The sequence below is a fragment of the Schistocerca cancellata genome, chromosome 4 (assembly GCF_023864275.1).
Source record: "Schistocerca cancellata isolate TAMUIC-IGC-003103 chromosome 4, iqSchCanc2.1, whole genome shotgun sequence".
Lineage (NCBI taxonomy): Eukaryota > Metazoa > Arthropoda > Insecta > Orthoptera > Acrididae > Schistocerca > Schistocerca cancellata.
In genome coordinates, this window is record NC_064629.1 from 775301164 (window position 1) to 775324668 (window position 23505).

General features: G+C 40.9%; 1 protein-coding gene across 1 annotated transcript in view; it reads left to right on the top strand.

The window, feature by feature from the left end:
- LOC126184598 (E3 ubiquitin-protein ligase HERC2) overlaps window positions 1–23505 on the top strand; it is an 812863-nt gene that overhangs the window by 153436 nt on the left and 635922 nt on the right. Inside the window, exon 17 of the mRNA XM_049927039.1 lies at window positions 14781–14981. Within this exon, the coding sequence (XP_049782996.1) occupies window positions 14781–14981 (201 nt within the window). The remainder of the gene's footprint in view (window positions 1–14780; window positions 14982–23505) is intronic.

Sequence of the window (23505 nt, forward strand, 5' to 3'; positions counted from 1 at the left end):
CATTTGCAGCACGCTCTGCCAATCAGAACAGTATTCCACTGAGTTCAACAGTGTGTCATAAAAGATCAGTTTTTGTATGATGCTTATTCACGAAATCCAACTAATGGGATTTGCAGTACCCTTACCTACATGTGACGGTACTTCCGTATATTGTCAAAAATTCCTTGCTTCAGTACAGAAATTGAGCAACATTGACCCTAGCAATGCCACTTTATTGTACCCTACTACACATAATCTGTAAAAAGGGGAAATCGCTCTCTTCCTACCCTAGAAGTCCAGACTTGCTAGTGGATTATGAACCTTCAATGTTCACTAAAAACTATTGTTGTGTACCGTTATATGCCAACTAAGCAACATTTACCTCATCATGTGACTTTGTAGCATTGAATTTCACTGAGAAAACTGTTAAATGGTTTTGGAATACCCATGGGTGTTTTAACAACTGTTTGCTAATGCTACAAAGCTGTGCTTGGTGTCCAACCACTATACACTTTATAGCACGGTGACTGCCAGAATTGCATCTGAATGTAGCCCACAAGTCCACACCTATAACATTTAACCTCAGAGGAAGAAACAGTTTGCTTGTTCTGCATTTGCTTTGCCGTGTCCACCACCTCTAGCTGCATAGTGACCTTAATACCAGCAGCTAAATCCGTGGATTGTTTTCATCTGCACTCTTCTCGACTTACTGGGTGCAAACTCTCCCGAAAAAATTCTGGCATTCTGTGTTCTGCCTCCTGGAGGATAATTTTATCGGCCATCATGTTCTACGTCAACTTATAAGTTTGCAGATTTATTTTCCTAATTCTATCTGAAAATGTTTCCACTGAATTATTCATTGTGATTTTGGGGTACTTCGTACCTAAGGGATGTGGCACTGTTCATTTTTTAGTTGCTCAAATGTTTTTGTCATATTCAGCTCCTCATGGTACATTACGTACATCTTTGCCCTACCCGTTAACTGTAATTTGGCCATGTGCGCCACATTTCATCTGACTAACCACCCGGACTTGCAGAAACTTCAAAATTATCAATAAATGCCTGCACATCTTCTGCTTTTTACCTGAACAAATGGTCAGTAGACTACCTGGTCCTATAAAGGATTTGGTATACTGAATGAAGCTTTTGTAATGCCATCCGCAGCTCGTGGTCTAGTGGCCAGTGTTGTTGCCTCTGGATCACAGGGTCATGGATTCGATTCACGGCCGGGTTGAGGATTTTCTCTGCCTGGAGACTAGTGATCGTGTTGTCCTCATCATTTCATTCTCAGCATCATTATTTGTGACAGTGGCTTGATTGGACTGTGTGAAAAATTGGACTGTGAAAAAATTGGGACTTTGTACAGGAGCTGATGACTGTTATACAGGAGCTGATGACTGTGAAGTTGAGTGCCCCGCAAACCAAACATCATCATCATTTTGTATTGCTCCAGTATACACACATTGTCTGTCGTCAAAGAATCCACTTGCCTTTGCAAAGCAGCATTACTCTCCTTTACCTCAATTACCTATTTCACTAAAGAGTCAATCACTCCCTTAGCCATCTTTGCTCGTGTTTGTAACCCTGGCATTGCTCGTGTTTGTAACCCTGGCATTTGTCCAAACTCTATCTACCAAAAACAAAATACATGTAAAGTACACAAAAATTCCAGGATAACCAATACAAGCTCCATGATGTAACAACAATAAGACATGATTTCAGTCTTCAAGGTGAAAACCTAAGCAGCATATTTTTGTACACTGACGTGCCTCATGTCCGTAATATCGGCAAGTACTTCATATTGCTGGCACTGACTGAGTATGAGAGAACTCATGGCCCACCCTCCCATTGCTGTGCTCAGGAATTCTAGAGACCACAAAAATAGAAACTTCACTCACCACATTCATACCATCAAAACTCCAACTCAGAGTTCTTGATGATGTGACAGTTGAATCGTTCCATCAATGGGGCTGAGAGCTGACCCCAACAGTAGTGGAGGAATCAGCCATTCCTAAGCCAGGAAAGGGTGCTGCTATCTCATCTGTACATGGGTTGTAGAGGTGGTGGTGACTGGAATTGCACGGAGAACTGTCACTGAAACATCTCTGTTGTCAATACTCCCATATTCATTTTGATGCAGAGACTGGATTGAAGCAAACAGGATGCTGTTGCCCCTCAGTGATGTAGTAGGCAGCCGATGCACCATGTGTAGATGTCAGCAACCACCAGCATGGGAGACAGCACTCACTGATAGCGACGGGCGCTGGCATTGGAATTGCCACCGAATGCTGACGCTGCCATGTGCTGCTGTCAGTGTGTGACAGGCGCAGCTTCTGGCAGCCTGACTGCCTCGTGGTTGCAGCATTACATACTGGGAAGTATGGAATTTAAACTGTAGTAACCAGCATGGCCGAAGTAGAAGGTGTATGTCTGCAGTGGCCAGTGATCAGCAACGATGAGATCCCACAGGAACCGGTGAACAGAAATGGAGAGGCTGGGCAGCCCAAGCTCAAACATGCGACCCATGGTCACCAGCAGAAGATAGTCACCCAACAGGTGACCCGATGGTGTGAAGGCACCAGGTTGTCTGCATAATGTCCCCAGCTCAGTTGGATGCTTAAAGCTACTAGAGACAAAGTTCTTGTAAATGACTGGATGCTCCATTTGGCATACTTTGCCCCAAAGTTAACAGCTCGTGAATATGGTGGCATTTCTGCATCACATAAAAAACCCGATACGGTCATGTACACAGAATGTCGGCAACCGTCTGAACATCTGAGAGTGAGGGATGTGATTTTTTGGGGTGGGTGAGGGGTGGGTGGGCTGGGGATTATTTCTGAGAGCCTGCTGGCTAATACTTCACCAACATTTGCACCCCAACCCCTGGAGGTACAAAAGGCTGTAGCTGCCAGGTGTCGCCATTGGTTGGTGATGACTTCATTTGTTCTGATTGCCTTGTTTAGCTATCTTCTGCAGAAGCCTAGTCAGAGCTGTAATATTACCCAACTTCATCTTTCAGAGGCACTGGCTACCTTCTTTTGCTTCTGCAGCATTTTGAATAAGTGCTCTTTCACTCTAAATGCATCGTCTTGTGAAACAGTGTCTCAACTTGCTTCCCTTTGTACAATGTTGTTTTGCTGAGTGTCACAGGAACAGTTCATCACACATGACAGAGTCATGTTGCAACATTTGTGTATCATCATCATCATCATACACAACATTCCAGTGCATTTCATCATGTTGCTGATTTAGTTGAAAGTACATTAGACTTGTTTCACTGAGGTTTGTACCTTTGAAATAATTCTTCAAGTCATTTAAGGCACTAGACAGTTCAGTGTGAGGTTTTTTGTCCTGAGGTTCTGCTGCTATGGGAGAGGAACCTTCAGGCAGATAGCACACCAATTATGGGAACACATACATATCTTTATTAAAGAAATATACCTAACTCAGTGACAGAACAGCAACAATATGCATGAAGACACTAGCCCTTGTGATACGGCATGCACCACACTCAAGTCCAATCTGTAAACCTCAGGAGCAGCCCAAGTCGATAAAATTTTCATATACTAGGAACACAGTAGTTTAAGTCTAGAAAACTGACTCATTTGCTAGTGCAAGACTGAGTCCGTACCAATGCACATGCTTCTTGGAGGCAGTTGCCCTCTCCTTAGGCTTCCACTGGAAGCTGGTGTACACTATTTAGCTGCCTTCTGGTGCTCGGTATAACACCTACTAATGCCAACTGTTGAACCTCAGTGTGGCTTGCCTTCTTTGGTGCGTGTAACGGTGAGCAACACCACATTCCTCCCCCCAAACCTCTGCACCATTGTTGTGTAGTGTGATAGCAAGTACAGTGGCAGGGAGAAGGTTTGGATGCAGACACAGCTAAAGAGACAGGGCCCATGGTGATGGCGGATGGCAGATCCCCATCTGCACCCCGCCCTGCACCTTGTGGATGACAAGGACATGGGCTGGAAAACTGGACACAGCTTGCACTGTAAAGCTGCTGCTGAAGAATCAGCAACCGGTGATGAACCCTCTGGGCATCTAGGAAGGCAGTTAGACACATTGTTGCACACCACTGTGGCAGAGGCTGCAGGACCAGCGGCAGTGTCAGGCTCCATGTCAATCTGCACGAGTGCTGCATCCCGAGGAGGAGACTCTGCTGAGCCTGGGGAAGGTGAGGACTGCTGATGCTGCAGAATCCTGTGAGGTTCAATACCTGTGAATAAAAAATCTGTGGTAGGTTCATGTAGCCCAGAGAAATGCAACTGATTGTGATGCAGTCTGTGCAGCACAGATGATCCTCAAACAGCATAGAATGACCTGCCCAAAGCATTTGTGATGGAGCCCTGTTCACAGTGATGACACTTATTAAATACCTGAATGAACACACTGTACTGAGGCTTGAACTTGGTTTGCCATGGCAGAATGTAGGACCTTGTGGTGGGTGCACAAGATGCCATAGTGTGCAGTGCTGATGTCTGTGAAGGAGTTATGCTGGTGACCTGTTGCCACATTGCAGGGAACAGTATGATGACAGATATGTAATGTATGTTTGTTTCTGGGAATAGGAGGAACATAGTTTGCCCATCTGACTCTTAAAGGTTTTTACAAAATTTTGAGCCTCCTCATTGGACTGCAGTAGTAACATGCTGAGTACCATTAACTGGAGGGGGGGGGGGGGGGGGGGGAATGGCGAAAGTCTGATGAAGTAAACTGAGAACCCTTGTCTGATTCTATGTCCTTTGGTGGTCCTTCGATACAAAACACTGAGGTGAGAGCCATCACTGTCCCTGGCAGTCATGGTGGACTACATGGGATCCATAGAACGAAATTTGCTGAATGCATCAATAATGAATAACCAATGACAGTGCCAATAAGGTCCAGAATAGTCAACATGTAGTCATTGCCATGGGCTGGTTGTTCATGGCTGTTCAAAGAATTGCTGTGGAGGAGTGGATTGACGAGCTACACATGCAGTGGGTGGCCAACTGTTTGATCTGCGTATTCATGCTGAGCCGTGTACAGTGGCACCTAGCTGTTTGATGTGTACGATACCCCGCAATGGAGGGACTGAGGGATAAAAACCGAAGATTGGTTGTTATTTGTATGGATCATGATAACATCATGCTAAACAGAAAGTGTGTGCTGTAGTGCAAAATAACAGTGAACCACAGGATTGTGAACACCGTTTGTAGTGTGACACCAACTGTTGTGAGTGTACTGTAACACTTGGAGATCAGAATCCACAGTAGTTACCTGAGCTGTTCACCTATAGTCAGTACGTAATCCCTGAATTCTCTCATAATCCTGAACATCCGTCTGACAACATGAGTCCTCCAATGAGTGAAAAGCTGAATCCTGACTTACTGGCAACAGTGACAACATGTCAGCATTAGAATGCTGCACTGTGGACCTGTGAAGGATGTCGTTTTGGTAATTGGACAATACTAGCACCCATTGTTGTAATTTTTCTACTGTGTGTGGTGAAATAGGTATTGATGGATTGAATAATGCCACCAGAAGCTTGTGGTCTGTAACAAGGAAGAACTTCCACCCATATAAATAGTGCTGAAACTTTCTCATGCCATAGACAATGGTGAGGGCCTCTTTTTCCAGTTGACTATAATTGAGGACCATTTTAGCAAAACTCAGCAAATGCCATTTACAAAATATTACAGGAGAGGCATTTTTTATTAGCACTCAAAAAAATTTCAAAAAATATAATACATATCACCCATGTAGCTAGGGACTGATGAAGGAATAATCGAAGTTCATGACTAACAGCCTTTGTTGAGAAAAATGTTGCAAATTACAAATTTGTACAAAACTCAACATATCCACTTTTTCATGCATGTTTCTTCTTTATTTTATTAAGCTAGGTGTTATAATAAATATTCTAAGCATTTAAATTCAATGGCCTCTTAAGTATATTACATTTTGGAGACGGTATCAGTGTAAGAAGTTAACAACGTATTGGTAAATTTATATTATTCTTGTAAGTTAACACAAAAAAAAGTTTGCACAGTAACAAACTATGTTTCTCACATCATAAACCTATTGTGAAACTTATAGTGATACATTAAAATGATGATTAAAGCAATAGTATGTATTTTAATATGAGGTTAATATGGAAAGTAAGGTTACAAGAATTTTTTGAAGCACAAAAAATGAATTTATTTTAATAAAATTTACAGGAAATGTAGTAGAGGTGTTGCTTTATTTTTACACATAATCGCCATTTATCTCGATATAATTTGTCATCTGTGGGACGAGTTTTTTGATTCCTGTGTTATAGACATCTCCTGCCACCTTTTTCAGCCATTTCTTCACTTGGATTTTCACCTCTTCATTGTTGGAAAAGTGTTTTCTACTAAGGTGTTCCTTAAATTTAGTGAATAGATGATAGTCACTAGGTGCGAGATCTGGGCTGAGAGAGAGAGAGGTGGCTTAAAACATACCAACCAAATGAAGTCAACAACTGTTGTGTCATATGAGTGGTGTGTGGACATGCACTGTCATGAAGGAGACAGACTCCTGTTGTCAGCATGCCGCGATGTTTGTTTTGTATGGCTCTGCAAAATTTCTTCATGGTCTCACAATATCTTGCAGCATTTATGGTTTCACCTCTTTCCAAAAAATCAATGAACAGAACCCCTTTTCTATACCAAAACACTGACATCATGATTTTCCTCACTGTTTTCCGAGTTGTGAATTTTGTGGCTGAAGGACAATGAGTATGGCGTCAGTGCATTGATTGTCATTTGCTCTCTGGAGGAAGGTGATAAGCCCAAGTTTCATCTCCTGTCACTATAGAGTTGAGAAAAGCATCACCTTCAGTCTCAAAACTGTCAAGAAATTGACCAGTGGCACTGACACTTTTCATTTTGTGTGCTTCAGTAAGTAAGTTGGGCACCCATCACGCACACAACTTGTGATAATTTGGTCAGTCAGTTACGATTTCATGAACAACAGTTCGTGAAATGTTTGGACAAACTGCATACAGATCATCAATTGTCGAACGGCAATCAGAAAGAAGATATTCTACAATTTTCTGAACCACATCATCAGTCACAACAGGCAGCCTTCCACTTCTGTCTTCATTGTGAATCTCCGTCCTTTGAATATTGAAATTCCGTACCCATTTCATCACATGCTGCCTTGATGTTACATTCTCTCCATAAACTGAAACAATTTCATGATGAATCACAGTGGCATTCATACCCTTAGCATTTAGGTAGTGAATTACAGTGCTCACTTTGCACTCGGAGGGGGCCAGAATGAGAACCCTCATTTCTAACGGTTGCCACAACACTAATCAACGAGCTACTGATTTTTGGGAATACTCATTCCTTCTGCTGGCTTCCCGCTACATGTCAGTGTACCAGCCTCCCCCACCGACATTTTGTGCTAAAGCTGCATGCCTTGTAATGTTAGTTTCTGGATAAACCTCATACAGCATTTAGATTAAATGCTGTGTGAAATCCAAAACAGTACTGAAACACAGTTATCTTTAATTTAAAGGTTCTCTATAATACAGAATTTTGTCTTCCATATCATTAACATTCCCTTGTACTGTTTTCAAATATAACTTCTTACTTTCCTCTGAATCACTTTCAAAATAAGACATCAACTTCTCCACATCATTGCCTTTATTCTTGTGTATGTGATTCACAGTGGAAGTTGAAGAGCCTAAAACATTATTAAAGCACTTTTCAGGTTTCAGCACCTTATCACCTGTTGATGAAGCAAAGTAAGTATCTAGAAAAAGGTGTTGTGACCTGTCTTAGGTCTTCTTCCATAATGCCTCTTGCCTCAGATATCAGGCCACTGGCTCGCTTTACATGTCTGGAGATGGATTTCATATTGTAACTATACCAGTCTTTTCCACAAACTTTAACCTCCTCAAACTTTCCCCAACAGTGATAATACTCTGAGGTCAGAGTAACTGTTTCGTGTTTTCTTAGTTCTTTTTCAGCCAGGCCAAAAACCTTGTATGCAGGCAAATAGCTATGCCCACATATTGTGAAATGATGCTGAATTCCATTAAATACCCTTGAGCTTTCAATGTAATCATAAGCATTGCCATCATTTGGAGTTTTTGTTTTGGGAGCCACAAAAATCGGAAAATAATGTGAGACTACGATTTTCTGGATCTTCTTTCATTAGATCTTGCTGTAAAGAATTTAAGTACTCTTTCACAGCAGATGAAATTTTGTTTGACCCCCTTTGTGAGTCAGTCTCAAGTCATGTGGAGCTAACTATTTTGTGTGCATTCTCTTGTGAATATTTGAGGATTTTACAGCTGTGCAGCTAGACCAGTTGGGATAAAAATACTTATTCGATAGACAGTTTGGGTAGGGATTGATTCTGCTTGCAGTCAAAACAGTTACAGTATTGTTTTTATTTTCATTTGAAATATTGAAAAATCTTTTCACACTTATTTTGCACAACCTATATTCTGTTCTTCTATTATTTTTAATTCCAAATCTTGAGTTGACTACATGCCCAGTATCCTCATAAAAATAATCCATGGATGAAAGAAACTACATCTACCACCACCACCACCACCACCACCATTAAACGCAGGGGCTGCCCTCAATTCTGTAACTGACAAAAGGGACAAAACCTTCACTGGATTATCTTTCTTAAAACTGACCATTAACGTTCAACATTGTTTGTGCCAGGTGATTGCGATAAGGCAAGGGAGGCATTGAAGTACATCTGCATGTTTGTCAAGCTATATTTGATCAGAATTTACAGCAGTAATCGAAGTATTGTCATCTAGAAAAACAAATCGTTAAGTATCATCATTTGTAACATAGAACACCATAGTTTATTTCAAATGTCTATGCAATCCTTTGCTGTGATTTATCTTAAGAGAACAATCATAGAACCAACTAGATATCATGAAATTGCAGCTCACATCATTACATAGCAAAATCCTTGTTTAAGGGCAAGAAATAAGTATTCCAAATTGTAAGCTGCTTCTGACAATTTATGATATTACTTCTTTCCAATCACATGTTATGTAGGTCTTGACACTATTTGATTCATGTTAATGCATTCTCAGCAATGCCCAGAGGTTTGAAGAGTGCTGCCAAGCTGTGAATTATCAGTTTTTTCGGTAACTGGATATCACCTGTGTTTTTACAGATACATTAAACAAAATACTTATTGAGTTCTGACATCAGTTATATTGCATCTCATCTAGAGACCTCCAAAATTGTTGAATGTTGTGTATTGTCTCAGCTGGAAAGTACTGGTTCTTGTTTGCTGCTATTCTTCATTTATAATGTCTTAAGACATGAACGTCAAGAATTCTGCATGTGTGCAGTGCTCCCACATGTGTGTGGAGCTCTCTCACGTGACTGCACACTTCCCCCACTACCGTGTCATGTTGTCTTAGCAGGAGGAGGGGGAAGAGAGGGGAAACAGTGAACACATTGCATTTAGATGGCATTGCAGTTGCACAAGGAACATTAAACAGTGTGCATGCAGCTTCGTTTCCTATTTCTCAACATAGATCACAAACAAAACAAATTTGCACGATTACTTAGTTATTTTTGCTGTGGTGAAGCGATTGTAAAATTTTAATCTGGTACAAAATCTTGGCATATGGAGAGTTGCAGACAATTTCACAACTTTTTATCACAGGCTGCCATGTAATCATGACATACTAAAAACCTTTTCACGCTCCTATCTTGCTCAAAATGTTGTATCATGTTTGCAACCTCATTATGGAGACATGTAAACTCTTCCCAAGGAAACCAACATTGAACTGCTGGACAGTTTTAACATAAAAGAATCTGTCTGATCATTTCTATCTGCACATGTACCTTCAACTGAAATGGCAAATGGTCTCAAAAATCCCTGAAAAACAGACGTGAGATTGGCTGTGTCCATAAAATGTGTAGACAGCTATTCTTGTTATTTTTTCAAGAAGATTGGCAGTGTCCTTAAAATGTTTAGAGAGCTATTCTTGTAATTCTTTCAAGATGGATTTCTTAAAAATTCGTGTTCTCCTCAATGCCAGTGTAATAAGCAAAATGGTGTGTGTGTGTGTGTGTGTGTGTGTGTGTGTGTGTGTGTGTGTGTGTGTGGGTGGGTGGGTTTTTCCCCACTCCAGAATTTGTCTGTTCTGCAATGAAATTTTATTTTTAAATTTTGACCCATTGTGCAATCATGTCATGCATGCATGCATGCAGTTTTGCGTGCCGTGGTTGACCCTATTTTAAGATAAATCATATATGAAGTTGTCATGATGGTTATTCTGTTACTCTTGGTACTTATAAGAAACTCAAAGTGTTTAATACGCCTACTCCAAATAATTGCTCTGTAATAATTTGCCTCCCTATATTGGTTCTTGTTTGCTGTTATTCTTCATTTATAATGTCTTAAGAGACGGACGCCATGTAGAGTGAATTCATTGGATGAACATCTAGTATTGCATGTAGCATCTAGTAGATTAACCCACTTCATAGTAATAATAAATGGCAGATGTAGTGCAGAAATAATCACTGTTGTTACTTCACAAAGGAAGTGTGTTCAAGACAGTGAATGTTCATATGGCTGTACAATCATGTGTGTAACACAATGTAATTCAAGTGTCAAGGATAGAAAAGCAGCTGTTGAAGTCCAACCATATTATGTAACACAGATTCCACATGGTTATAACCTTGAACAAACTATCTATATGGATTTTTCGCCACCAGCAAACTGTAGGCAATGACTAACTAAGGCCATCTAGGTGAAGAACCTCAGTGCTAAATAATACAGTATCATTGATTTCAACAGTTGCTTTTCAACCCTTGCTATTTGCATTCTCTTCACCAATACCAGCTGTTGTGAACTCCTCTAATGGGAACCCTCCCTGCTACCTATCCTGCATTCCCAATAACCACTTTGGTCCCACTTTTCCACTAAGGTATGCCCCTTGATTATGTGCTCTATGGCCCGCCATCCTGCCTCCCCTGTCAAATTAATTTGATAAGTCTGCTAAATTTCCATGAAAGAGTGGAATATTTTTGTTATGCCTTCATGGTTAGCAAGTTTGATTATTCCAAATAGTGTATAAAGAATTTCAACAATGTACAGCATACAGTTAATTGTTGACAGCCGTCTGAATTGGTCAGAGTGTCAGCTATGATTGAAAATGGAGAAAACAGTATGATTGAAAATAGAGAAAACAGTGTTTTGTCCTGTTATTAAACATTTTCATTTGAAGATTTTGACAGCCACACAAATCAAAACAGAACTGGATGAAGTTCGTACGGTCTCTGAAGGATCATTGAAGACCATTTACATTTGGATTAATGAATTTAAATGTGGCCAGACAAATACCAAAGATGAATTGCACTCCACCCATCTAATTGCGATTAGCACAAAGGAAACCATTGACAGAACCCATGATATGGTAATGCAAGACCACTAAATAAAAATTCGTGAGATTTCTGAGTCAAAACAGCAGTCAAAATAGCAGTCAAAACAGTGGGCAAAGGCTTTTGAAAGTGCACCAAAGAAGGGAAAGACCATTTTGCCAGCTGGTAAGTTGAAGGTCACTGTTCCTAGGACTCCCAAGGAGTAATCCTCATTGGTTACTTGTAAAAAGGCAGAATCGTAACTGGACCCTATTATGCTTCATTGTTGGATCATCTGAAACTTGTATTGGCTGAAAAAAGACCAAGGTTGGCATGCCAAAAGGTGCTCTTTCACCAGGATAATGCACCATCCTACACGTCTGCAACAATGATGGTGAAAGTGCATGAATTGGGCTTTGAATTGGTTTCTCATCCATCCTGTTCACCAGATTTAGTCCCAAGTGACTTCTTCTTGTTTCCCAGTGTGAAACTTTGGCTTGCCCGGAAGAAATATTCATAAAATGAGAAAGTGATAGTTGCAGCCAACGAGTATTTTGCAGAGCTTGACAGAACCTATTTTTCTGATGGTATGAGAAAGCTTGAGGCTTGCTGGACCAAGTGTATACACCTTAAAGTAGACTGTGTTGGGAAGTAAAGTGAGTTGTTTATGAAAGAAACATTTTTTCTTACTTTTTACCAGACTTATTAAACTACCCTTGTAATATTACTTGAAAGGTTCTTGGGCATTGTGTCAGGTTTACCATGGAACTTGCACAATGTTTCAGTGAGGCAGCTGCTCGTCATCATCAGATGGGACTGTGGGGATCTTAGTAGCTTGCAAATTTATAAGTAGGTTTGCTGGAAAAGCTCATGTACCATGGGATGGGGCTACCATGTCAGTGCAGAAGATGCCGACACCCAGAGCTGTCTGCTGGGGCATCGAGCTGTGGACCCCGAATGTATGGCTAGAGCTGCAGACCCTGTATCAAGAACAGCAGAATTCTGTGGCTGATCTAGTCTAGTGTGACATCTCTGTTCAGCACATCTGTCTTCAACACTACAACACATCTGGCCAATATACAAGGGTTAGAACCTTAATAGTGGCAACTATTTATTTACAGCTTGTACAAAATAGATACGTGTTTCAAAGTTTTACTGACCTTCAGAGTAGTCACCAGCATTGTGTATAACCTGTTGCCAGCAATGTGGAAGTCGTAGGAGACTTAGCAGTGCCAGTTGTGTTACAGTTTGAGCAGCGCGTCCTATTGCCCTACGAATTTGTATTAGTTCTGAAGCGAATGCCATGAAGTGTTTCCCTCCATTTAGAAAAAAGTCGAACTCAGGAGGGCTTAAATTAGAGGAGTGCAGTAGGTGGTATAGCACTTAGCAGCCCCATCAGTCAAATAAATCAGTAACAGTTCATCACGTCTGTCTCTAGGCTGGTCATAGGCTGTGTTCCAAAAATGAACAGCATAGAGACAGAAGGGATGACACTTTCTGCAGGACCTGACCATCATTTTGCAGGACAATGCTCAAGCATGTGTAGTGCAAGCTGTTACTGATTTGTTTGACTGATAGGGCTGCCAAGTGCTATACTACCTACTGCACTCCCCTGACTTAAGCCCTCATAAGTTCAACTCCATTTCTAAACTGAAGGAAACACTTCACTGCATTTGTTTCAGAACTGCTACAAATTCACCGGGCAATAGACCACGCCACTTGAACTGACAACACAACTGGCACTGCTAAGAGTATCCTACATCTACATCTACATGATTACTCTGCAATTCACATTTAAGTGCTTGACAGAGGGTTCATCGAACCACAATCATACTATCTCTCTACCATTCCAGTCCCGAACAGCGCGCGGGAAAAACGAACACCTAAACCTTTCTGTTCGAGCTATGATTTCTCTTATTTTATTTTGATCATCATTCCTACCTATGTAGGTTGGGCTCAACAAAATATTTTTGCATTCGGAAGAGAAAGTTGGTGACTGAAATTTCGTAAATAGATCTCGCCGCGACGAAAAACATCTTTGCTTTAATGACTTCAATCCCAACTCGCGTATCATATCTGCCACACTCTCTCCCCTTTTATGTGATAATACAAAACGAGCTGCCCTTTTTTGCACCCTTTCGATGTCCTCCGTCAATCCCACCTGGTAAGGATCCCACACCGCGCAGCAATATTCTAACAGAGGACGAACGAGTGTAGTGTAAGCTGTCTCTCTAGTGGACTTGTTGCATCTTCTAAGTGTCCTGCCAATGAAACGCAACCTTTGGCTAGCCTTCCCCACAATATTATCTATGTGGTCTTTACAACTGAAGTTGTTCCTAATTTTAACACCCAGGTAGTTAGTTGAATTGACAGCCTTGAGAATTGTACTATTTATCGAGTAATCGAATTCCAACGTATTTCTTTTGGAACGACTTCCACATCGCTGACAACGGGTTACACACGATGCTGGTGACTTCTTTGAAACACGTATCTGTTTTGTATGAGCCATAAATAAATAGTTGCCACTTTTAAAGTTCCAACCCTCGTACAATTTCCGACACTGAGAGAAGGCTTTGTGTATTCGTGGTCTCCTGCTACAGTGACAGTCTTCCGTCTTGCGATGTGAATGAAAACAGTGCTGGGTTCTCTAAAAGATTATCACAGTCTTAGCAGACTAGGAATGTACAAGGTCCCATGTCAGAAAGCAGAATCATAGATTGGCCAGATGTGCTGCACTGTCCGAGACAGATGCCTCCTGCGATGACATTATAGCCCTGCGTGCTGCCACTTGTGCTCTTTGAGTGAATCAGTGTGTAAATTGGTTAGCCACTATAGATCATCACTGTTGTACCAGGGGATGGAAGGGAGCTGTCCCATTGAAATGTTGTGCATTTTACATGAGTCCATCCAATGCTATTACCGAGAACCATTCAGACAGCTATTATATTGCGAAAGCCTCAAACAGCACAATGTTGTTGACTTCACACTCTGTGTCACTTCAGTTCTTGCACCAACATTGTCTGTCCACAAATGAGCATAGGGGAACTCTTATTGCAGATATCCTTTGTTCCCTTAACCTTCCTGCTCTAAATCTTTGAAAGGCCCAGTCTGCCATTTGTCTTCCCCTTCCCCCAGCAGTTTCCAAACATCCTAGCCTCCATTTCTCCAACCACACTCTCACGACAAGTGTCTCTTTTCTTCTCAATCACAGCTCTCTGTCTTTGGAGCCATTACCTATTTCCCATCTCTTTCTTCTACTTTGGATCCCCCCCCCCCCCCCCTTTCCCAAATCCTTCACTCTCTTTCTCTCTTATTCTTTGTTCTTCCCAACACTGTTATCCACACGTTTTACGTATAGAATAGTGTAGAATATACATCACAAGTATAACTAGTTTTGACTGTCTGTGTTATGTCACAAAAGTATTGTGTGCTTTCCAGAGTTTTGCCTGGAGCAGTAGCAGTAACTGGACTGTTGGTGTAAGAGTTGAATTTGTTGTGGACATTTGTGAGGACACATTCAAAATGCTAGACCAACTTCTTGGTCTTGTTTGTGATGGTATGGCTGGAAATATTGATTGGCCACCATCACATGATAAAGAGTGCATGGCTGTAGCCTGCTTAAATCTCCTACGATTACAGGTTAGTTATTTACTTTATTTAATGAGTGTTGTTACTTAAGCATCATTTTTGTATTCCAAGTGAGGTATCTGTAATATTATCATGCCTTGTTCTTTTTTCTCTGTTTTCATTTTATGCGTACTGTGGCTTTGAGTGTGCTCCAGTGCAGTTTTTTGTGGCATTTTGCAGCTCTGATACTTTTTCATTCCAGTAATTAAGAACTTTAAGTGGCTAACAAAATGATACAGAATAACATTCTCAATAAATTTTAGATTTGTTTGACACTGTGCAAACAGACCTTTTGGTCAGTTTATTAGAAGACTATATTTAGTAGCACTAGTTTCAGCAACAAATAGTCTTAAAGATCTCTCTTAAATATTGTCACATAGAAGGTGTAATTAGATGAATGACGAACACTAACTTCATTTAACGAAGGTTTATTCAGCACTTGCACATACAAGAGTGCGGAGCAAACTGCCTCCGGGCAGAACACATATGGTATACATACAGGTACAGAACATTCCAGTACAATGATTCTTGACATTTTTGGATACTTCTAGAATGTACTCGAACCGAATATAGAAAATAAAATTTTGCAGTTCATGTGAGTTTTGAACTCATGCAACAGTCTACTATCATAACCACTTCACCACAGTTTCTGCGACATTGCTCCCTCCTTAAGAGAACAGCGTCTCGGTGTTACGCCCTCCTAGTCCGGGAATGAGTCATCGGTCCTGCATTCTCCGACTCCCGATGACTGACGTTCGCCCTCGTGGTGATCTTCTTAGAACTTCCTTTGCCACTATGCTCTTCATCACCTTTATGCTTGTTGCCTGTTGCTGGAGCTTTGAATTTACCCTGGGTTGCAGAATCCTTATAGGGCTTGATTTGAAGGAAGTGGACCGTAACTCTGATCGTTTGTCATCTTGTGTCGGGGTTGAAATCTTCAACTTCATAAGTAACATCAGACAACTGTCTTACAACCTTATAAGGTCCAAAGCAATGCCTGAGGAGCTTCTCAGAGAGACCAACCTTCCGAACAGGAATGAAGATCTAGATGAGGTCACCAGGCTGCTAGACAACAGTGCGGTGGCTCGTGTCATACCTTCATTTTCTTGAGCCTGCAGCATGTGGAGCCGAGATAATTTCCGATCTTTCGCAGCTTTGGTTAACACCTGGCCGATGTTATCGATGTCCACATCATTAGGATGTAACGGAAACACAGTGTTCGTCATAGTAGCATCACGCTCATGCACCATGAAAAATGGCATAAATCCTGTGGTGTCCTGTTTGGCGGTGTTGTAGGCAAACATCAAGAAAGGTAGCACCTCATACCAGTAGCTCTGCTCAGAATTGACAAACATTGATAGCATGTCTGCCAAGGTCTTATTAAGGCGTTCAGTAAGCCCATTAGTTTGCGGATGGTAGAAAGTCGTCATGTGATGAGTAATGCTGCACCAACGGTTTATCTCTGTCACAAGATTTGATTGGAAAACTTTCCCTCAATCCATTAACAACCTTGGGGCAAAGTGTTTTAATACAATGTTTTCAATTATGAATTTAGCTACCTCAAATGCTTCAGTTGTTCTCACGGCTTTTGTAATGGCATAGCATGTCAGATAATCTGTGCAAACAATAATCTATCTATTGCCACTAGAAGACTTTGGAAATCGCCCAAGGAGGTCAATCCCAACACGCAGGAAAGGTGTTTCGGCTGGTGGAATTGGTATGAGTCGGCCAGGCGGTTTATGAGGCACTGCCTATCTCCTTTGGCACTCTTGATAGTGCGTCACATAGTGATGGACACTCCTAAATAAACCTGGTCAGAAAAATCTCTTGCAGATCCTATCATATGTTTTAATAAATCCTAAATGTCCGGCCTCAGGTGTGTCATGGAATTTCTGTAGAACATCTAAGCGCATGTGTTTAGGAATCGCTGGTAGCCACCTCTTTCCAAATGGATCAAAGTTTTTCTTGCAAAGTAATCCATTAACTAACTTAAATTCTCCTTTCACATCCTCTGACAGATTTAAGACACATTGTCCTCTTCAGGTGCCTTAGAAGATTATCCATCATCCGTTCAAAAGTTGCTGGTGCAACACACAAACCAAACGGCATTACCTTAAACTCATACAGGCCCTCGAGATTATCCATCATCCGTTCAAAAGTTGCTGGTGCATCACACAAACCAGACGGCATTACCTTAAACTCATACAGGCCCTCAGGGGTGATGAATGCAGTTTTCTCACGCTCAGCCTCATCTACTTCGATTTGCCAGTATCCCGAGTACGTGTCCATGGTTCAAAAATACTTTGCCGCCTTCAGACAATGTAGTGTATCGTCAATTCGTGGAAGAGGGTAAATGTCTATTTTAGTTATCTTATTAAGCTTCCTGTAATCAACACAAAAGCGCCAACTGCCATCCTTCCTGACGAGGACCATTGGTGATGACCATGTGCTCTGCGAAGGCTGAATGATGTCATTCTTCATCATTTTCTCTACATCATCACAAATTATTCAACGTTCCGTTGCTGACACATGGTATGGTCTCTGGCTCATTGGTTGATGGTCTCCAGTGCCAATCCGGTGCTTCACCATTGATTTGTCTAATTAGCTCTTCACCTGTGGATTGGAGCATTCAGAGAACTCTTGAAGAATGGCAAGTAGCTTCTTCTGTTGTTCCTTAGTGACATCTGGTGATAGTCGAGCTGGAAGATTTTGTCTCATAGTGGTAGCGCTAATTTCGCCCACAGTCTCAGCATGGGAGGTTTCTATGATGCTCAGCTGTTTTGCAATTAATGGCTCAGCATTTGCTATGCGCATGCGTCTCGGAAGGATCTGCAGATCTCGGCAACAGTTAACTATCCACAATTCACCGAATTTGTTTTTAAATCTGACAACAGAGGCTGGGATGACCAAATTATTCTTCAGTGGTATGCTTCTCTTACATTCCACTACAAGAGTCATGGGTTGATGCATGGCATGACACATGACAGTTACCTTTCTAGTGCTGACTGCAAGAATGATTTCATCCAGCACACACAGTCTCCACACACTTGGATGTGCATTTTCTTGTCCACAGTATCTCATCTCATGTAGCGTAATCATCGAGCAATCACAGTCTATAATTGCCTGAGAAGCTTTCAAAAAGTCTCATCCGAGAATGACGTCATGACTACACTCTTGAAAGATGATGAATTCTAAGGGCTGTGTATGGCCACTTACACCCACACGAATGACACTCCTTCCTGTAGGTTTTACTTATTTCCCATTAGCTACCTTCAGCAGAGATGTTTTGTTGTCGACGAATAAGGTTTTCGGCAACTGGTGATGGTACTTTTCCAAAAAGACTGAATATGATGGCCCTGAGTGCACAAGAGCTTGGTCTGGTTGACCATCCATGAGGATATTGACATAGTTTCCTATCATTTTTGTAGCGATCGACGGCGGAGTAATTTTCTCTTCGGCGGCCTCACCTCCAAGGAAGGTTGCACCCTTTAGTTTTCCAGGTTGCGGCGGCTTGGTGATCGGCTGGAGCTTCTAAACGGCGATGGGGACCTTGATCGGCATGTTCGGGATTGTCCTCTCCAGTGGCTAGCTTGTGACGATGGTGACCTACGTCATCCTGCATCCACATCTTCTTGTTCATCTTCGTTGTCCCGGAGTTGGTATCAGCTAAACCAGTCTGCTGTCTTCTGGTGCAGTCATCAAATATCCGTCACCTGTCTCGACAATAGCACACCACATGTCACGGTCGTCCGCAGTGGAAACATACTGGTTGGTTATCCTGGGCCCTTTCTTCTTGCCCAAACAGGTTCCTCTTGCAGCATTGTAGGAATGTAACTTTGCCTGAGTTTTGACTTTTTCACCATTTTAAAGGGAAATGAAGGATGAGATATTGGGTTCAATGTCTGTTCCACTTCCTCCCTTATGACCTCTTGAAGTGTCTCAGTTTTTTGCTCGCCATGCAATCCAAGTGCCTTCTGAACTTCCTCTCTCACTATCTGATGAAGAACACGTGTGAAATCAGTTTCTTTCTCCATCACAGACTTCGATATGACGTTTAGAAGCCGTTCAAACATTTTGCATGTAATTCTTTTTTGATGCATTGTCTCGATGTACTGGCACCATTTTATGAAGTCGTCTGCTGTCGAAATCTCCTTCAGGAGTAAGGCTTGATACATGTCCTCAGCAACACCCTTCATGAGATGTGCAACCTTATCTTCCTCCTTCATTCTAGGATCCACTATTTTACACAGCTCCAAGATGTATTGAATGTAGGATGCTGTAGTTTCTCCTGGACGCTGTGCCCTGAACTGTGATTTATCTTCAGCCTTGTACTTCTGCCATCATGTGTTGCCGAAATACTTGTGCAGTTTCACCTGGAATACTTCCCAGCTTGTGAACTTCTCCTTGTTGTTCTCATACCATTGCTTGGCAGTGCCCTCCAAGTGGAAAAATACATTAGCCAAACACACGGTGTCATCCTATTTGTTAAATTTGGCTATACGCTCATATACCTTCAGCCACTTGTTTGGGTCTTGGCTAACATCACCGGAGAACCTGGAAGGATGTCTCATGTGGTGGCACACAGTTACTGTCATCGTAACACCCTGTTCTTGTGTCTCCAATAGATTGCGATCTGTTGAATATGGCTCAAACTCAGGTTTCTTGCCACGTAAATGGCCGCTCTGTTGTGGCCCGATGGGAGCCACTGTGTCGTCAATAATGTGCACTATCACAAGTTCCAATACCCAGCGTCTCCACCAGAATTATGTCGCATAGAAGAAGATGTAATTAGATGAATGATGAACACTAACTTCACTTAACGATGGTTTATTCAGCACTTGCATGTAAAAGACTGCAGAGCGAACTGCTTCTATCCAGAACACATACGGTATATGTACAGGTACAGAACATTCCAGTACAGTGATTCTTGACATTTTTGGATACTTCTAGAATGTACTCGAATCAAAGATAGAAATTAAAATTTTACAGTTCAGGTGAGTTTTGAACTCGCGACTCTCCATGCGAGAGTCCAGTATCATAACCTATACACCACAGTTTCTGCGAAAATATGTGGCTGGTTAATTTCAAAGATTTTTCACTCATAATTGTATTTGTGCTGATAATAATTGACTCAAATATGTTGTACATGTGGGAATAATTGGTATCCTTAGTCATAATAATTGTAGTTCTTTACTGTGATATTTTTGGAAGTGCAGTAAAAGTTGATCAAAGCAGAACTTTGTATAATTCAGAAATCTGGCCAGACTGTACAGGTATTTCCGTCCCAATGCATTCAATACACTTGTATGTGCTAATTTTTTATTTAAAGTAGAACGTACCTAACACAGAAATTGAATGCAAATTTTAAGACTTGATTGATAATTTTTTGTAAAATGTGGAAAAGTCCTTACACAGTACTACTGTATTACAATATGCATGTTATTCCTGACTCTACAAGGACCCTGCTTTTAGCACAAAGACTTTACAGCCTTGTCGATGTGTTAAGTTGTGCAAGATCAAGAAAAGAGGTCTGGTGCAGTGCAGCACAGCACTGCAGGTGTGGACATCAAGTCACGCCACTCTGTGGAGTGCGCAGTTTCGGTACATCAGAGGAAATGGTTCATTTGTGAGCAGTCAGTTTGTCAGCCTTTCTCATTTTGCATTATTATTGACACACACACGGGTGCACAGTGGAACATTCTTGCACATTTACAAACAATCTGCTGTAATGTAATCTATGCAATGAAAGAGGTGAATGTTGTTCCATTAAACAATAGTTTTGTCTGGCAAGGTTAAATTTTGGAAAGAGATGCACTACTTGCATTCTTTTCTGCCTGTTTCAGTTGACTAATAACACTTTATGTGATAAATGATATTGGGCAAAAAGTATTTGTCACTTAAACTTAATGGAAAGGTTGTGGTAAATGAGTCGAATGAGAATGACAAACTCTCTATATGCGAAATAATGTTGCGTTTCAAATGCAGTAAAACATAAATTTATGATACTTTAAGAAAGAAGGATAGGATACAGGATGAGTGGGTGAAACGGAACGGGCAAATGAAAAGAAAGGTGAAGAAGACTGAAAATGAAGGAATTAATGAGAGAGTGTGGGAATGTTTTGTAAGTGCACAAGCAAAAAACTTACCTTTGTTTGGACCAACATTGCAGAGTGAGGCACTGCAAGTCACCAAGGAGCTTGGAAATACAGAATTTAAGGGACCCAAAGGATGGTCAGACAGTTTCAAAGCTAAGCACAACATGGTGTGGAATGCTGTGTGTGAGGTAGCTGAGGATGTGCAGGATAGTGTAGCAACAGAATTCAAAGACAGTACTGTACAACCTAATTGCAAATTATGATTCAAAAGACTTGTGCAGTGTCAATGAAACAGGACAGTTTTGTTGTGCACTATCATCCAAATCTCTAGCAATTCAACGTGAAAAGTGTATTAGTGGAAAAATGTTCAAGGAAAGGCTCACTGTACTGCTGTGTGGAAACGTGTTAGGTAAAATGAAGAAGCCACTGATAATTGGAAAGGAAGCAAAACCACATCGTTTCGAAAACATAGACATCAGTAAGCTTCCAGTTTCATGGTGAAACAATAAAAAGGCACCGATGGTGGATGGATTTATGGAAGAATGGCTGGGCTCTTTCAGTGCCAAAATGTAAAAAGGAAATCACCAAGTTCTCATTTTCGTAGTTGACTCAGCCTGCCACCCGAAAGTCAAGTTATCAAATGTGAAATTGGCTTTGTTCCCACAAGGTTCAACCAGCTTCACAAAACCCATGAATCCAGAGGTTACTTACACTTTCAAGTACCATTTTAGGTGATTGTTAAATGTCTCTTAACATTGAAGAAGCTGAAAGTGTTGCAGTATATTGGATTGGCTTGGCAGTAAGGGAAGTAAAGCCTGAAACTGTTACCAAGTGCTTAAAGTGGGGTTTGGAGGTCCAGAACCAGTTGCTTCAGTGGCTATCAAAGCTCATGAAAATGCAGCAGCAGTTGTTGAATTAATGAACATGCGAAACATTTCATGCAGTGTAGATGACTACATTCACTGTGATGGCTTTCTGTCAAATCACTCCACTTTTACATCAGCAACAAATTTAATAGAAATCTGCAATGCGGAAGGTGGTCAGGGAGAAACTAAGGAAGAAGAAGAGGAGCAAAATGATGTCTGTAGAAAAATTAATTCGCCTGAAGAAGCTATTGCATGCATAAAAGATGTTTTGCGATTTTCAGCACATACAAATTCTCCCAAGATGTTAGAACTGTTGTATAGTGCAAAATATTGTGCAGAAGAAACAATTTTGAACAGTAAATTCAAACACCCTCCTTGATATGTGGTGAAAAAAGTGAAATGTAAAGCAAATAAACATGGGAATAGTATGTATGTACATACAACAATAAACATACTTAAAGTTAGAGTGAAAATAAAGAAATGCCATATTATCTATCAGTTAGTGTAATATTGTAGAGTGCTGTTGTTCAGTATACAGTAAATGAACATCTACTGTGCAGGAGTGAAGGTATGCATAATTACAGATTTATACTTGTGTACATGATACCAGACAAATTTTATGTAGCCTAGTGAATGAGTTTTGTGTAATCTGAGAACTTGTCCAATATAGAAAGTTATTTTAGTCCCATACAATTCCATTTTAAGCAAGTTCCTCTATATATTTTGACAACACTAGAGTGACACTTGTGTTGTGATACGGTTTCAAATATTTATTTCAAAATGTTTTGAGTAACTGATATTACTGCATTGTGGTTTATACTACTTGTATTACATTACAAGGGAGGAGGAGGAGGATTCATTATTACCCTTGTTGAAGTAATCCCCTTATCATTTATGTGAAATGATAAAAAGAAACAATGCAAAACTTATGTTAATGTAAGACATAAAGGAATCATGACGTTAGCTGCCAATGGGCACTAATTTAAATCAGTGGGGAAAGCTGGAATTTTGAGCAAGGACAGACAGTGAGACAGTGTGGATGCACACCATGCTCAAACTCATACGAGAATTGGCAAAACACTGCAAGTAATGGGGATAATGGGCAAGGAACACTACATCAGTAGTGTTGGATAAGTTGAGAATTTGGAACTGATGGGAGGTGTGCTAGGGTAGTTCGTGTCTGGATGGTGCAGTGGTCAGTGCATCTGCCTGGTAAGCAGAAGTCCTGGGTCTGAATCCCGGTCCAGCACAAACTTTTAATGTTCCCCATTGACAGCTAATGTCGTTAGTCCCTTTGTGTCGTGATTCATAGTGGCTGCAGGATCAAAATGATGTCTTTTGGTCATGTCCGAAAAAACAGACACCAAATATACACTGGTGGAAGAAGAAAATCACAACACCAAAAAATAATTAATTTAGAGTAATAAAATTTCATGAACATATTTGTGTGGTAACACATGTAAGTGATTAACATTGCAAGATCACAAGTTAATGTAAGTGTGAGACAAGCCATTGCAAATGTGAAATGTTAGTACATTAATAACCACTTTAATCACCAAAATGTTGAATGCAGGC